General features: G+C 37.1%; 1 protein-coding gene across 1 annotated transcript; it reads right to left on the bottom strand.

The window, feature by feature from the left end:
- Positions 1-2,439: 2,439 nt before the first annotated feature.
- LOC137713250 (P-loop containing nucleoside triphosphate hydrolases superfamily protein) lies at positions 2,440-15,697 on the bottom strand. The gene is made up of 15 exons (XM_068452542.2): positions 15,435-15,697; positions 14,872-15,267; positions 13,785-13,963; positions 13,507-13,701; positions 11,925-12,101; positions 10,850-11,238; positions 7,709-7,889; positions 6,645-6,767; positions 6,443-6,559; positions 6,207-6,311; positions 4,184-4,324; positions 4,004-4,069; positions 3,215-3,373; positions 2,850-2,931; positions 2,440-2,733 (listed from the first exon to the last, which is right to left on the bottom strand). The coding sequence occupies exons 1-15, from the start codon at positions 15,601-15,603 to the stop codon at positions 2,681-2,683; spliced, it is 2,532 nt and encodes an 843-aa protein (XP_068308643.2). The 5' UTR covers positions 15,604-15,697; the 3' UTR covers positions 2,440-2,680.
- Between the last annotated feature and the right edge of the window lie 327 nt (positions 15,698-16,024).

Raw genomic sequence — 16,024 nt, 5'->3', positions numbered from 1 at the left:
TAGTGTTTAACTCAGCTAAAGGGGCCAATTTTGGGATTTAGAGCTTCAAAGATGGCTATCAATGAAGACAAACTTCAAATTTTGTCCATGTGTGACAAAATAAAAAATAAAAAATAATTTGTCCATGTTATTATTTAAAAATAATGACATCATCGCTTGGCGTGGTAACATCATCCCTTAACGTTGATGGCTTAATGAATGTAACTATTTAAAAATAATGTCTAATTTTCAAAACGTTATGTAAGTATTTTAAATATTTTTAGAGGTTGGGGCCAATTTGGCTCAACCCCAAAGGTTGAGTAGTTATGCATACTTAACCCTATACTCAAAGCCATAATGATATACACCACATGGATGGTGCAATTTTTTTTTTTTTTTTTTTTTTGGGGTGGGGGGGGTTCAAAGGGAAGATTTTATTAAAACACCAAACACACACTTACAAACAAACAAAGGCCCAACTTACACCTATAAACAGACAAAAAAAAGAGCCTAAAAACAAAGAAAAAACAGAAAGTGAGCCCAACAACAGGCCCAAAAACAACAAAACTTCCGAGAAGCATCCACTGCTTTCTCCATCGCTAATCCGAGAAGCATCCAGCCATTCGGTCTTCATCCACAGCCGATCATCACCTCCTCAGACGCCACCTGTGCATAGCTATAAGCAAGAAATAGTCGGCAACCAAGAGAGAGAAGCCAACCACCTGTGTGAAGCTCAGGGAAATCCCCAAGCGACACTACTAGAAACGGCAGACAAGGAAAACGTGGTGGTGTTGGAAACACCCGAGCCGGTGAAAGTGCCGAAACTCTACACACGAACTCAACAGAAAACATGGCTGAAGATCGAAGCAAGGAAGAGTTGGGAAGAGGTATAGTCCATATTGAAAAATTGGGAGAATCACCAGTAGATGAAAGGAGAAAAGAAGGAAAAGAGAGAAAATAGGACACAGCAACATACCCCAACTGAAGCTAGGGCCGGTGCCACCAAAGATGCTTAGATTTGAAGTCTCACAAAAGCAGTGAGAATGACTCTCACTTCGGAGAAAAGTACACTTATGGATGGTGCAATTATGCATCTATAAATACTAGTGTCTACGGTGAAAATTTGGAATATAAATGATTATTTCCACATTACTACGTTATTATTACTCGTAATTCTTGCAAAACTAAACAAAAGCCCAAAATGTACATAATGTTGGGAATTTTAAAATGAATAATGATAGGGAGACAGAAAATTTAAATCAAATTTATAAACTAAATGATGTCAGTGTCACCAATAAGAAACAAAGCACGTTAATCGACACTTAATTAATAATTCAATCATCTACAACCACATCATTTGGTTTGCAAATTTGGCTTAAAAAATTTGATCTCCCTAGCATTACCTTTTTAAAATTGCTAACTATTAAACATGCGCATAATTTTCAGTTTATTGCGACAAAGGCTTGTAGCTCTCTTGAGTGATTAAAAACATTTCTCCACACCCAAAGTCCTATGCTTTGAGTTTTCAATCTTTTGTGAATGGTTGGCAAGAAAAAATCGGCTCACGATGTATGATGATCTATCGAAGGAAGTCTGGTGAAGGAAAATAATCAATTTCTTATTAAACTCAATTTTCAAACAAAGTATCTAACTATTTGTTACAATTGATTGACTAAATACAGTCTTTTGATTAATTTTTTGCAAAGATAATATTTACATAGTGATTTATAATATGAATGGTTCTAATCATAAACATAAAGTCCTGTGAATCGGCCACAAAATTTTTTGAGTAGAAATTCCTACTCATTCTTGACTAGTCAAGTACTATTCAATTTCAAGTACTGTCCTAAAGTACTAGTAAAGCCTGTTGATAAGTTCCAACATAACAAAAGACGCTATTTACTAAATATCATTATATACTTAGGTGACGTGTGGTGTTTAGGATTAAATTGGATAACTCACTCATTTGTTGAACGAAAAAGAAACGAATGTCAACTATCTAAACACCAAACGAGGCCTTATAATGTCATCTCTTGTTCCTATACTTTGGGCAAGGCTGGGTGAGCTACCTTCATCTTTTCCTTAAGTTTTGGTAGGATTTGCGCAACATAAGAAGGCAGGTCTTTGATTGTTGGTGGGCATTGTTCTAAAAAGCTCGCCTAGGCGGCTGGGCATCATCTCGATTAGTCCTTAGACGTTTGAAATTTAAGAAAGTACGCCTAACACTAAATTCTAAACCCGCCTAGGCGCTAGATCCCAACCTACCGCCTGACTAGCGCCGTCTTTTAGAACCTTGTTCGTGGGGTCAGTTTTGGCAGATCCAGTTGAGATGTACCTCTAGTGCCGTCCCTTTGTGAACCGTGAGTTTTTGTTACCACAACTCTTTAAGTAACAGCATGAAAAATACCTAACTGAAAGCTGAAATGATAACCCGAATAGCGGCATTAAAAGCACTTCGCCTTTCGAAAAGCTTGCATTGCATGCTCATTAAGCACGTTACATTACCAAAACACAATGAGGAAATTGCCGTCGTTTACTTGGAGCTCCATTATTCTTAATTCACAATCTTAGAACAAATTTGAGATGATAACTCGTCCTAGGATATAAGGCCAGGAAGTTACTCCTGAACTTACAATTACGATACGTAGTTTGACCTAGATTATCAGCGTCAGAGCTACAAAATTTCAATTAGCCATTCAGCTCAATCTCCTTCATTCATCTGTTTCTTCCGCTTTCTCCGTTGATCTCTCAAACCTGAAAGGTGTACCAATATCAACAGAGTCAAACAGAGCCCACAGAAGCTAAACACCAACCACCCCTCACATCCTCCACCCAAAAACACACAGAAAGAAAAGGGAAGAAGAATGTACGTGTTTTCTCCTCTTTTCTTTTCCTCCTCAAAGTCACCATGTTTCTTCGCTTTTGAGCCACCTCTTTCCCATCAATGTGTACCTGAGTGAGAGAGAGAGTATAAAATACTGGAACCAAACGGACATAAAATAGAAAACGAAAGATCTTACTCTGAAGGCTTATTATTCACCGCAATAAAGTTTGTTAAATGAAAGTAAATTCCAAAAATTTTTCATGTAGTAATTTCAATATCACGTTCTCATACATCTGCCGATAATCTTATGGTAATTATATTTTATCATGCATCATCTATTCATGCAATAAAACTTTAAAATCAGATCACAAGGAGAATAAGTACAGACTGACTATAGCATCTAGGTACTACCTCATGCCCAGCACTCCGAAGTGCCTGGAGTGGTTCCACGCAATCCTGACCAATTACTACCAATTTGCTTCTTTTCTTATCTCCCGAGTCACTGCTATCGCCAAATTTTTGCTTAGCCAATTCTTCGAATTGATGTAGCAGGAAAGGTGAAACACCAGCCTAAGAAAATAATAATAAAACAAAGGATCAATCTCATGTGCACAAAACTAATGTGATTAGTGGCCATAGGTGCAAACACAACAATGCTGAATCCCCTTATAAAGTTATATATGTATCAATCAAAATACCCTTGGTGGAGATCATACTCATATTATTTGGTCGAGCCAACCAATCATTAGTTCAATTCCAAAGCTCTCGAAAACCCCAAATGGGGAAGAGAAAGTTATTAAGAAATGTCAGGTTACAAACAGAAGTGATTAATTCTACATTAAATGGCCTTTCAATTATGAGTCACCATTATTTGGCCCTTCCTTCGCGAAACAGTCTATACTCATTTTCAGACCATTTCGAGGATACTCCATTTAATGCAATTAATCTTATTAGGTGGGTGTTTTGAGTTGAATGTTATGCTCTCGCTGTCAGTCAAGCTTTAGGCTGATATCCTATCTTTCCTTGTAACTCATCTTTCTTTTCATGGATATTAGTTTTTGTTTCTACATTTAAACAAAATGATAGCATGAAAAACTCATTCTGGCAAGATTAACAACTAGCTTCTAGAAAAGGTCAAAGTGAATAAGATCATTTCCCATCAAAAAGGAAGAAAGTCATTTAAGATCCTGAGATAGTTACCCCTGTCAAATAACGATGTGAAAATGACTTCGGTTGTAATGGGCGCGAAAGTAACATCTTGAGCTCCTGTGTTTCCAAACAAAAGTAGATCAGCTGATATAGCTCCAAACTGTAGACTATGCATACTTAACAATCATAAGAGGCACTTTCAGAAATCAGAATCTTCATATTATTAGCAACCTGCTGCAACTTCTTTAAACTCGCAGAGCTGGCTTTCTTTTGCTTATGACTTTTCACCCTTTCCTCCTCACTGTCATCATACTCCACAACTAATTCAATCAATGCTGCATTTCTTTCGAACCAATTTTTCTTTGATTTCTCCTGAAAAATAAAATAAACAAGTCATCACAAGAAAATTTAATAAAAGACATGAAGGGGAATTAAGAGCAGACTCGAAAATTAAGGCCATGCAGATGAAACATAATATAGAGAAACAGGAAAGGAAATAAAAAAAAAAAAAAAAGAGAGAGAGTAATATGATTGTAATGATTTAGATACAGCAGAGCAGGTAAGGCACAAAGAAGAAAGAAGAATTAGCAGATTAATAACTTCTAATCTAAGAAAGAAAAACAGCAAACACCCAGCAAGTCAAAGGACCAATAGAATGATACCGGTTAAGAAGCTTGTGTGGGAATAACTAATCAATGCTTCAATACCCTCTTCAATCAACGCAACCAGTGTCCAGTTACGAGATAATAGGTTTCATTAGGACTAAAAATTAACCCAAGGTATGATTTCCAACCCACGTTATTTTATTGATCAGGCATGAATGATGCATGGAGCCGGTCCAATGGCATACAAAAGCAGGACAGTCCATATCGAGTTGATTGAGACTCAGCTAGAGCCAGCTCAAACAGCATTAGACACAACACAAGGCCTATTTGGTTGGGCCTTGTGTTGTGCCTATTGGGTTGAGTCTTACATTACAACATGTTATATTTATGTTATCCTTAGATTATAAGATATAGTTTTGTTAAAGAATAAATTATTCTACAGTGATACCTTAAGTTATTTGTATTTGTTCAACAAATATTAGTAGCAACTTATTTCTAGACTAGAAACATCACATTCACACCCATGTAATGAATGAGCAATGTGATAGACGTTTCTGTAGTGAGATGGAAGTTACAAATAAGAGAGAGATAAGATATGGTATGTGAGATAGTAATGCAAAGAGTTTGTTTAATACCATATTAGCCTTCATCTTAACATAATATCATTTAATAAATTTTAATGTACAAATGATATACCTGACATTTTCGATATTTAGGTTGACAAAAAAGATTCACGTTTTCTTTGGGGGGTGGGTGTTTAAGGAGAGTTCACATAGTAATAATCTAGATTATTTAACTATTTAACTAGTCGACTTTTTAATTAAAAAAAATGTTAAAAAGTCAGGTAAAGCTTTGTGAGTTCTAGGCTTGTTCTTATGGCCCATTCAATCGTTTGGACTAGGGCATTGGCCAAGCTTTTCCTCATCTGGGTCAGAAATTTCAGCCCAGCACCCAGTCAAAAAACCAGGTTGGCACCCTGTCAATTCACTCCAGCCCGTGCGTTTGCCTGGCACCCAGCCCAAGCTGGTCTCCAGACCAGCCCATTTTTGACAGACCTTGGGACCGGGCCATTTGTGTTGTTGCACCTGGCGAGTGGCGCGTGGGCACGAGTAGCAGACAACAAAATCAGAGGCGGGGCCCAGCGGCACAGGCGCACTAACATCTCCCCCGGGTGGGCGACGTGGCCCAATTTCTGCCGTTGGATTTCCAACGGCTAGTTATTCTAGACCATTGGATTTCCAACAGTAAAAAAAATTTGAATTTCACTTTTAAACTGAACCGTTCGATCACACATCAACGGTCCACGTTTTTTCCCCAAAAAAAAAATTTTAAGACAGAAATTAAAAATAAAATAATTAATTTTTATTATTTTATAATAAAAAATAATAATATTTTAATAAAATTGACCAGCCTATTTTTTGTTTTAGGGGTGGAGATGCTTTGGCCTATTACTATTCATTAAGGTCTATTACTGTTCACTTGAGTGGATAAATGCGCTGGGTGCTGGCGCGAAGTCTTTAGGGGTGGAACCCTAGGGTGGGTAAGGCCTAGCCTTTCATGCCTCAGGCCAAGTCAGACAGGACCAACCAATTTTGCAGCCCCATTGAACACTAGAATTGCACAGTAACAATCTAAATTGATGTAAATACCTGGGAATCTTTTCGCATAATCTTGTCTATTTGACGTGCAAGAGATAACCGTTTCATGACCTCAGGCAAGTATGCACTGTCCATGGGAAATCGCTGAAAACTTTCCTGGGTACAGAAGAAGAAACATAATAAGGACAACTGTGGACAGAAACCAGACTGAAAACATTAAGTGCTGTCACTGCTAAATTCAAAGTAGCACTTAATTTTTCCTTAATTTTTCCTTGATGTAATGTTACCTTGGAAAATGATTTGCACAATGAAGCAAATTTGGAGGTCTCATTTGGCGCAATTAGTGCAATGCTGCACCCATCAGCAGAAGCTCTAGCAGTTCTACCACTTCTGTGAACATAAACCTAGTGAACAGAAAAAGAACAAAACAGCCCAGTCAGAAAATGTAAGGACCTCATCAAACATGGCAAAAAGCATCCAGATGTTTACTTCTGCGGAATGTGGGAGCTGGTAGTGAACAACAGTTCGAACACCAGGAATATCCAGGCCTCTTGCTGCAACATCAGTGGCCACAAGTAAACCATGTTCATTTCCACGAAAACGATCAATTGCCTGCATTCAGCACCATCAAGAGCGGTAAGCCTTCAAGTCCATAACCAGGGATCTAGAATCAGGATATACTTTTGAGTTTTGACACAAAATCAAAGGTATCCAAAGAAAGAAAATACCACATCATCATAACTAAACAGAAAATTATGTCTGCATCTCCATGTGGCTCCAAGCACAGTACAATGTAGGAAGTTCACAATAACAATATTTTTCGATGAAGCCTTTCAAATTTTCATCCTCTTTACCAAGTATGAAAAAGAAAACAAATAGTAACAGTTTACTATTCGTGTACGATCGTTTATCATAAAGAAAGGAGAAAGGAAAAAAGCCATCAGATCTGTCCGTAGTCATGTTGGCTAGGCCAAAAAATTACACATTTCAGATTGAACTCTAGCAGGTTTGGTAAGATGATTGTAAAAGTACCTAAAAGAAAAAAAAAACAAAACAAAAGAAGAATCCCTTTGCATTTCATAGTTTGATTCATTGGAATTATACTAATTTAAAATAGGTATTTGTTTATTCATATAACTGCTCTCTTTAAATTACACCAAGTGGCATGTGGTCCAATATCCTAGTGGATAGGATGTTGGGTTTCTACCCATGTGTCCCGGGTTCGAAACTCCCCCTCCCCTAAATTATTGTAATAGTTTCGAACTCTTCCCCCTCCCCTAATAATAGTAAATGCAAAATAATTAAAAAAATACCTACTGCCTTCAGGTCCTCAAAAACTTGAACTGAAAATGTTGAAATTCAAATTTTCTTTCCTAAATAACCATTTTAGTAGTGTTGAATACAAACAATCTTTATGAAGCATTCACATCACCAAAACTTACACCGCAAATCTGAATTTGTCTCTCAGCAATAAAATTTAAACATAACTTTTTCTTCGCAATATATATCTGGTACAACCTTATTTAACTTAATTGGAAAAGTGAAAGTCAAACCTTCAAGCGAGCTCGCTGCTGCATCTGAGCATGAAGTGTCCAGACATTGATGCCAAGAATGCGCAGGAGTGATGATATGTGTCGCAAAGCTGCAACTGATGTACAAAATACGATTGTGCGACCTTGTCCATGAACACTTAAAATATAATACAGGTAGGCGTCTTTATCTTCTTCCTTGCATCTGCAATTCTAAAATGATTAAGTAACATTCCACTGAAAGGCTCATGAACTAAAACCAGAGAGACAAAAAGAAATGGCTAAGCAACTGTATAGCACAATCCAAGTAGTCATCTCGCTCAAATTGATATTTGGAATATCAACCACATGATTAGGTGCTAACAATAACACCGAGTAAAAAGCTTTGAGGAAAACTTCATGATGTATCATAACAAAAGCCAATGCCTACCCAAATTTTGCAAAAGGGTGCAACAATACTTCAATAAAATAAAAAATAATCACTTGACTTTGTAACTAATATGACTTCAGTGAAACATAAACATCCATAATCTATTAATCTCCCATGACACTTATCAAGATCTGACAATTTCACCTAGGTAAATGAATCTATAATACAAGATTTAACTACATACATACAACTATTAGGCAACTGAGTAATAAAGTTTCCTCATTTCATAGGCAATAAGAAGCCACGAAGGAGTGCAGGCACAATAGAGAGGCAAGAGCATATTGAAGGTACACTGGCTTTCTGATATGCCAATGTTTGTTATCAGGTCCTCTCCACAAAAAAGTAGACACCCTTCCACGCTTTGCACTAGAGGAAACAACACTCAGTGTCCAAAGAGGACCTATTTAACACTTGCGTACGTCTGTACTAGAAAATTTTCTTTATTCTATAAACATTTGGAAAATATGAAGAGTCTAGGCATCATAGTGAGGCAAGAGCAGATTAAAGTAGAGAGCACTGTTTTTAGTCAAAAGAAGGGACACTCTTCCTAGGTCTGCATTAGAGGAAACAACACTCGGTATCTTGTGAAGACTCCTTTACAAAGTAACTTGGTGTAACAAAACTTCCCTTGTTTTAAGATGAAGGAAACTACTAAAGAGTGTACTCATCATAGTGAGCCAAGAGCAGATTGAATATACAAAGCACTGGCTTTCTGAGATGCCATTATTTGTTATCATGTCCTCTCTTAAAAAAGGAAAGAAGACAATCTGAGGCCTGCATTGGAGCAAACAGCACTCCATGTCTTAAGAAGACCGCTACTTTGCCACTAAAGCTATTAGGTAACACATTGGAAGAAAAATCTCTTTATTTTTTTAGAAAAAGGAAAACATGAACTGTAGGCATCATAGCGAGCCAAGAGCAGACTGAAAGTACAGAGAATTAGCTTTCTGAGATGTCATTGTTTGTTATCAGGTCCTCTTTTAGCCAAAAAGGGAGCCACCTTTCCGAGGTCTGCATTAGCAGAAAGAGCAATCCTCGCCTTCCAAGGACCTTTTCTTGGGATTCACATTCTTACTATTAAGCATATACATACAGTGCAAACTTAGTGTAGGATATCAGCAAATGACAGGAAGGCAACAAGGCAAAAGATGACCAGGCTTCACATGTACAAATGAACGAAAACAGGGAGAGGAATTCACTGTTTGAGCATCTATGTCTGATCACTGAAAGACCTATTGCCCATATCTTCTTGTAATTTAGGAAAATATATTATTGCTTCCTATCATAAAATAACAAGGATGCAGGAAAGGAAGATAAACTAAAGGAGAATGAAGGAAATAAAAAATAAAGAGAAAAAGATTACAGGAGGAGAAAACAAAAAAGGCAGAATGAGAAAAAGATAAATAATACAAGGAGACAGAAAAACTGGGATAAGTAACTTCAAACCAATATTTGAATGATGTGTGAAAATCATCAACCCTACTACAATTTATACAAGCAATCTGAAAATAATAAGGCACCAAAAATACACCAAAAGGAATACTTGAATAACATGACAACTGAAAGCCAACACAATAACAAATCGTAATAGAAATGACTCAACTCTAAATTGTGACGTGGAGATTAAGTTTGTGCTCAGGCCTAAAATAACTATACTTTCATTCTGAGGAAAACTAACAAAAAGGGCTTGAAAATTTTGAGTTTTAATGATAAGGACAAAATAAAGAGTAAAGTGAATAGTACCAGGATTGACTTTTTAGTGTAAAAATGTGGTTTTTTGTTAAAGTGAACAATACCGCAGGCTTTTTGTTAAAACTCCCTTCATTCTTTGCATCCATTATGAAGGCATTGAACCTTAGCTGGAGCTAGTCACCAAGCATGAACCAGTTAAACTAAGGTATAGAAGTGATTTGCACTAGCCCTATCTGAAAGAAATAAAATGGCATCAATTGTACAATCACATATTTTTTTGGGGACAAATTACCAGATATCTAGTGTTCCGGGAAAAGTTAAAAATTGTGTGACCAACTTTTGTCGGAATAACTAGAAAACAAGTTAAGGTATAAAGAAAACACAAACATATTAAGCTTCACATAATTCAATGGACAAACAGAAATTTCAAAAAAATCAAAAAGTAAAATGGCTGAATTAATAAAGTGAATCGACTTCGAATAGACACTTCCAGAAACTATATTAGCCATCTCACAACGAAGTTCTTATTATTGGTCAAACATCTAATAACTAAGTACACGATACTACGTGGAGATTTGTAGCTCCAGAGGAGTGAGTACTTATATCCTAATACCTTCAGTAAAAGCTCAAACCCACTCCCCCCACTTCGTACCAAGAAAAAAACTACAATCGGTTACTTATGATGCACAATGGATTGAGTATGTTAACCTACATATTGGATCTAAGGTGTAAGATGTCCTACCATTAACTTAGTTACTAACGAAACCACCAACAGGCCTATGTGCATATGTTACGGAAGTACGCATGAAAGTATATACATAAATATTATATATATATTGGAGAGAGAGAGAGAGAGAGAGAGAGAGAGAGAGAGCTGAATGGAAAAAAATAAATTGAAAACACTACTCTAAAATGACAAAGTCGGTAAGGTGAAATGTATTCTCATGAATAAGAGTTCCACATGTCAAACAATAGATGGATAGGTTCTCATGAAAAAGAGCTCCTCATGTCAGATAATAGATGGAGAGGTGAAAGGCACGTACTCAATGAATGACTCCACAAGCTTATTTGCCAAAATGGATGTATTTGTTAGATCAATGATGGCAACATTGTCTCTCATCCCTGCTCGCTCACTTAGAGCTTCTATAGAATTCACCCCATCAGACATTGATTGGTTGGGTTTTTGTGAACTACGCTTTAACTTCTTACGGAAATCAGGAGAAAGTGCTATAGTAGCAGAGAAAACAAATGTTTGTCTTTTCTTCCTCTGGAAGTTCGAGATCGCAACAGAATTTTGTGCATTTTCAGAATGAGATTCAGTTGATGTATTCCTCACTGGAAGCATGTCAATTATTGACTGCATTTCATGAAAATGACCATTTTCTATCATTCGATCAGCCTCGTCCAGCACAAAAAAAGACAACGAATGTAACTGCAAAAGCAGAAAAAATTAGTCAAAAATCAGTTTATCTATACATGTCAAAGGTGTACGCATGCATGTAGCTCATTAATGAGCCTGAGCACAAGCACTACTTGATACCACAATTGCAACTAGTCATCATATTTTTTTTCTAAAATATGGACCAGTGAAAAAGCTAGAACGGGATAGCCTCTTCCAATCAAGGCTACATACATTAATATTAGCTTACATGTATGACATCACAAGTTACTTTAGAGTGATCAAACAAATGAAAAACTTCAACGTCGTACAAGCTCTGCTAGAGTTCACAATCCTCCTAAGATGTTTCCAGTTTTCTTATTCAGTAATTACTTCCACCTCTTTTTTGTAGTGGTAAACTTGTCTTCGTGGTAACATAGTTATGCCTGGTCAACTGGAAAATACAATCAGTACACACATGTAAACAAGTCTAACTAATCTTGAACTCCTAGGTCTAGTCTTTAGTAGTCCAATTTATAGAGAATCAAATTACTATTTTAATCATCACGCAAAAACAAGACATGAATACTAACAGCACATTGCACAATAATGATAATTCAGAAACTGAAAATACTGACATGCATCAAAACGGGAAAAAATGAAGGGAAAAGCAAAATTTATTGTGAGAAACAACATCTTGTCTTGCATTAAGCAAATGTTAATCTTCGTTCAGTACTGACCTCGACAAGATGCTTTTCTCCACCAGACATAAGTTCCCATAATCTCCCTGGAGTCCCAACAACAATCTCAGGTCTACCTTTTAGAAGTCTCTCCTGCTTTTCCATTGACATCCCTCCAACTATTGGAACCATTCTAATATCAGTATCCTTGGCAACTGCCTTTAGATGATCAGAGACCTGGAAAAGGAAAATCGAAAAATCTCACATTAAAATCTCAACATGCAGATTCTGAATCGAACAAGGTTCACAAAAACCCACATTTTCAACTGATTCAAAAAGAAATTTCAGTATTGCTGTTAAAAAACAATATGGCAAGGCATGAGTAAACTGTTGCTTCCCAAATAATGCAAAAATAGCCATGAGATACATTACACTTTTCAGAACCTTTAACAAACTTTTGTGGCCATGCTAATATAAGTGCCAAACAATCCTAACATTGGCTGCAGCCAAACTTTGCATTTTCTTACATGCTGATATGAAAATATACACAAGAACACCAGTGGCAAGAAAAACAAACAGTGTAGTAGTTTGTTGTTTCTTCGGTTGCTAATACATGTTCCCACTGTTGCATTGAGCAATGCGAAAAAATTTCGCCAAGACATTGTGCATAGATCAGGAAATATTTTAGGAGCTACCATACAGAAGAGTCCCTCTTGGAAAGCTCACAGGGTAAACTTATATGCTCTCTAGTCACTAAAAATGACATGGGGACAGAGAGCTACAGAAATTATATGAGGTTACTGCTTAGTGTATTTACTAGTTCTCAAATGGCATCTAAAATCTTTAATCCTCAAAACACAGTAATGCCCTTCTCCTTTGCTTGCATGAAGATTTTAGTCCTAATAACAAAATCCTCAATACCTGTGTCATGGAGGTGGCTTAATTAAGACAAAGGGAATGACAGATTGTAAGGGCTGATGTTATCAAATCTAACACTATTAAGGAGATATATCTCTTTCAAGTTTTTAGGCTCACAAGTTGGGCTTAAACATGAGTGCAGCAGAATTGTAGACTTCTTGTTTGGCCATTATCAAGGGTCTTCGAATTGTATTGGCTTCTCTTCAAATTTACTTAGCCACTATGTCTGCTTCTTCCACCAAGCACATGTAGCACATAGGACTTACACTATCATTTTCTTCTATATCGTCGGACATTTAGTTCAGATATACAATTTAGGGGAACTTCAGGCACTTGATATACAAGCCTTTGTAGTTCCTACACTCATGTCTTGTTTTAGTTACATGGAATTACTGACAACCACGGAATGAAGAAGTAGCTGGGTCAAGGTAGGTTGGTGGGCTGTTTATCATATATCCATTCCTTCTCATTTATTATAAAAGTAAGAAGTACGTAAACATGCCCTCAATGTTAACTTGAAATAAGGAAATAAAAAGACATATGGAGTACATGTCGGCCATATATGTAGGATTCCTGATGCATGATTTGGGAATGAAAATCATTCATTCACTAGGAATGGACTGTCATTTATTAGAGAAACCAAATGCTTAATAAAAAGAGTTTCCAGAAAAGGAAAACTGTTGTTTTGTGGAAAATTACATGAACAGAATCAACTGGCAATTACCTGAAGTGCAAGTTCTCTTGTGGGAGTAATGATAAGGGCCCGTAGAAGACCTTTTGGAGCAAACTTCTCTGCTTCCACCCCCTTTTCATCAAACATCTTTACAGCCTTTTCCTTTTCATCCAATAAGCGTTGCAAAATGGGCAAACCAAAAGCAAGGGTCTTTCCAGACCCTGTTTCGGCAGCACCAACAACATCCTGTCATATAAACCAATTTAATGAGTACCAAACAAGAAATGATCATTGCCCATCAAAAATGTTACATAACAACCTTAACCAACCTTCCCTTGATGAGCAGCAGCAGGAATACAAGCTTTCTGTATTGGCGTTGGGTTCTTGAACCCAAGCCTATATATTGATCTCATGATCAGATGATGGAGTCTCAACTCATGCCATGCATAATACTCATCTTCATCGAAACTCTCTTCGTCAATTTCTTTTTTTCCTTTGCTATCGTCATCTAGAATCACATTTCAATGCAGAAAGTGATGAGAGTATCTTAACATAGCACGTCCAACAAGCATTGTCAAAATTACATGTGCTTCAAGAAAATATACAATAAGTTCAAAAACTGAACTAAACGTGTGAATATTTTAATTTGAGTGAAGAGAGTGGCAGGAAAAAGTGATCAACCTAATGGTGGTTCACCACCCAACCTGGCTAACCACGACCAGAAAGTAAAGAAATTACACATGCTAGCATGTAGGTTTAGCCTTAGTATAAGACACATCAAATTTTATACAGAAGAAATAAATTCTCCATGGCATTCGCCTGAAAAATCAATCAATTGAAATTTGAAGGTGCAATTCTTATCAAAGAAAAGATAATGAAAGTGCAGTTCAAATTCTGGAAAAAAAAAAAAAAAATCCCTAATTCCATAATCATTAATGCAGTTAATATGCATGAAGTGATGTTTGACAATAACATTGAATTGAGATTATCACCAATCCATCAACATATTAAGGGCACATTTCATAATTCTTTGTTATTTAAATTATGGATAAAAGAAGAAAGTAAAAAGAGTGATGGCAAAGATGAGGGGAAGAGGAGAAACATCATATTGGAAGGTCTATAAATAAAAACCAAAACCAACTTCAAATAGTTGTTTAGTTTTAGTTTTAAGTACTTTCGCCCGTTTCTTCTTTACCTTCTCATCTCACTCTCTCCTTCCCAACATAAGTAACACAAACAATTTTGAACCATATAATGCTCTAAAATCATACAAATTCGATCAAGTTTGTCGTGGCATGCCCAGTGCTAAATCTCTAACAAACAGCACGGCACCAATGCAGAAAATAAAACATAAACAAATAAAATAACGAAATCAGCACTAAATTTTCTATAAGTAAAAAAAAATACAGGACTAACCAACTGTACTCTCCACATTTTCCAGGGTCTTCTTGGCCTTGCTCTTCTTCTTCCTGTTCTCCTTAGATTTCACATCCTCATCCTTACTTTTGTCTTCAACCTCATTGTCACCATTTCCATCAACATTCTCAATTCTCTGAGCTTCGTCGGGCTTCTTTTTCTTTTTCTGTTTCTTTTTCTTCTTTTTGTTTAGCTCGTTATCATCCTTACCCAATCTCTCTTTTCCATCCGCCTCAACCCCATCGCCAGCACCCCCATTAACTCCGCTGCTGCGCTTCCGCTTCTTGGACTTTTCACTTTGCTTACAGTGTTCCTTGCTATTCCTATTTGCTACTTGTGGTTCAGGAATTTGAAACCCATATGCGGCCTCATCAATCTCCTCAAGCATTAGGAAACCTGCATTCATTCATATAACAACAGCAAACTTAAACCCGTAAACCCCAGAAATCAACTTTCCCCTATCTTCTTTTCCAAATTTTCCCAGTAACCAAACAGAAAAACAAAACGCAAGTCGTTATCACTATTCAATCAATGGAATAGGATAGAGAGATGGCACGACGAACCTCCTTCGAGCTCGTTGTTGCCGACCAGTTGAGTGAAGGCGTTGTCGTCGTTGGGGAGAGAGGGGTTCCATGGGAGCGAATCGAAGCGCTCGAGCTCTGCGTCTTGCTGTTGAATTTGCTGCTTCTTGGCTTTTCTCTTCAATCCGCGGGAGAGAGGTGGTGGCGCCATTGTGACAGGAAGGAGGCAGCGAGTGAGGAGGCTGCAGGAGTAGGGTACCGGGCTGGAGGGAGAGGGTTGGGGAATACTTATAATTTTGGGTTTTTGCATGATTTTCACTCGACAATTTTGAGATTTATTTCATTTTGGTCCCTTTAAACTTTTTTCCGTCCTAGATTGGTCCTTGTTTTTTCATTTTGGTCCTTAAATTTCCCTCCTCAATTTGAGCTCTAATACTTTAGGGGCCATCTCTAACCGAGAAAGGTCTTGTCTTCAAACCAAAACATGGTCTGATTTGTCTAAAAATTCATCTCTAATCGATGGCTAGGCTGTTACTTATGGAGCTCATCAGACCATTATTTGACCAAAGGGGTATCAAGCTGACCAAATGTAGCCCCCCGTTAGCCCTTTTTTGGGATTCAGCTCCTCAGTT

This window comes from Pyrus communis, chromosome 14 (assembly GCF_041283825.1).
Source record: "Pyrus communis isolate YQ-2024b chromosome 14, ASM4128382v1, whole genome shotgun sequence".
Classification (NCBI taxonomy): Eukaryota; Viridiplantae; Streptophyta; class Magnoliopsida; order Rosales; family Rosaceae; genus Pyrus; species Pyrus communis.
The sequence above is the reverse complement of the archived record's forward strand: the minus strand, read 5'-3'. Positions and strand labels throughout refer to the sequence as shown.

Coding starts and splice junctions, on each gene's coding strand:
- LOC137713250 (XM_068452542.2), bottom strand. CDS start 15,603: ATGGCGCCACCACCTCTCTCCCGCGGATTGAAGAGAAAAGCCAAGAAG. Junction 13,702..13,784: donor CTGCTGCTCATCAAGGGAAG/GTTGGTTAAGGT, acceptor TTTATATGACAG/GATGTTGTTGGTGCTGCCGA. Junction 2,932..3,214: donor TTCGGAGTGCTGGGCATGAG/GTAGTACCTAGA, acceptor TCTCTCACTCAG/GTACACATTGATGGGAAAGA.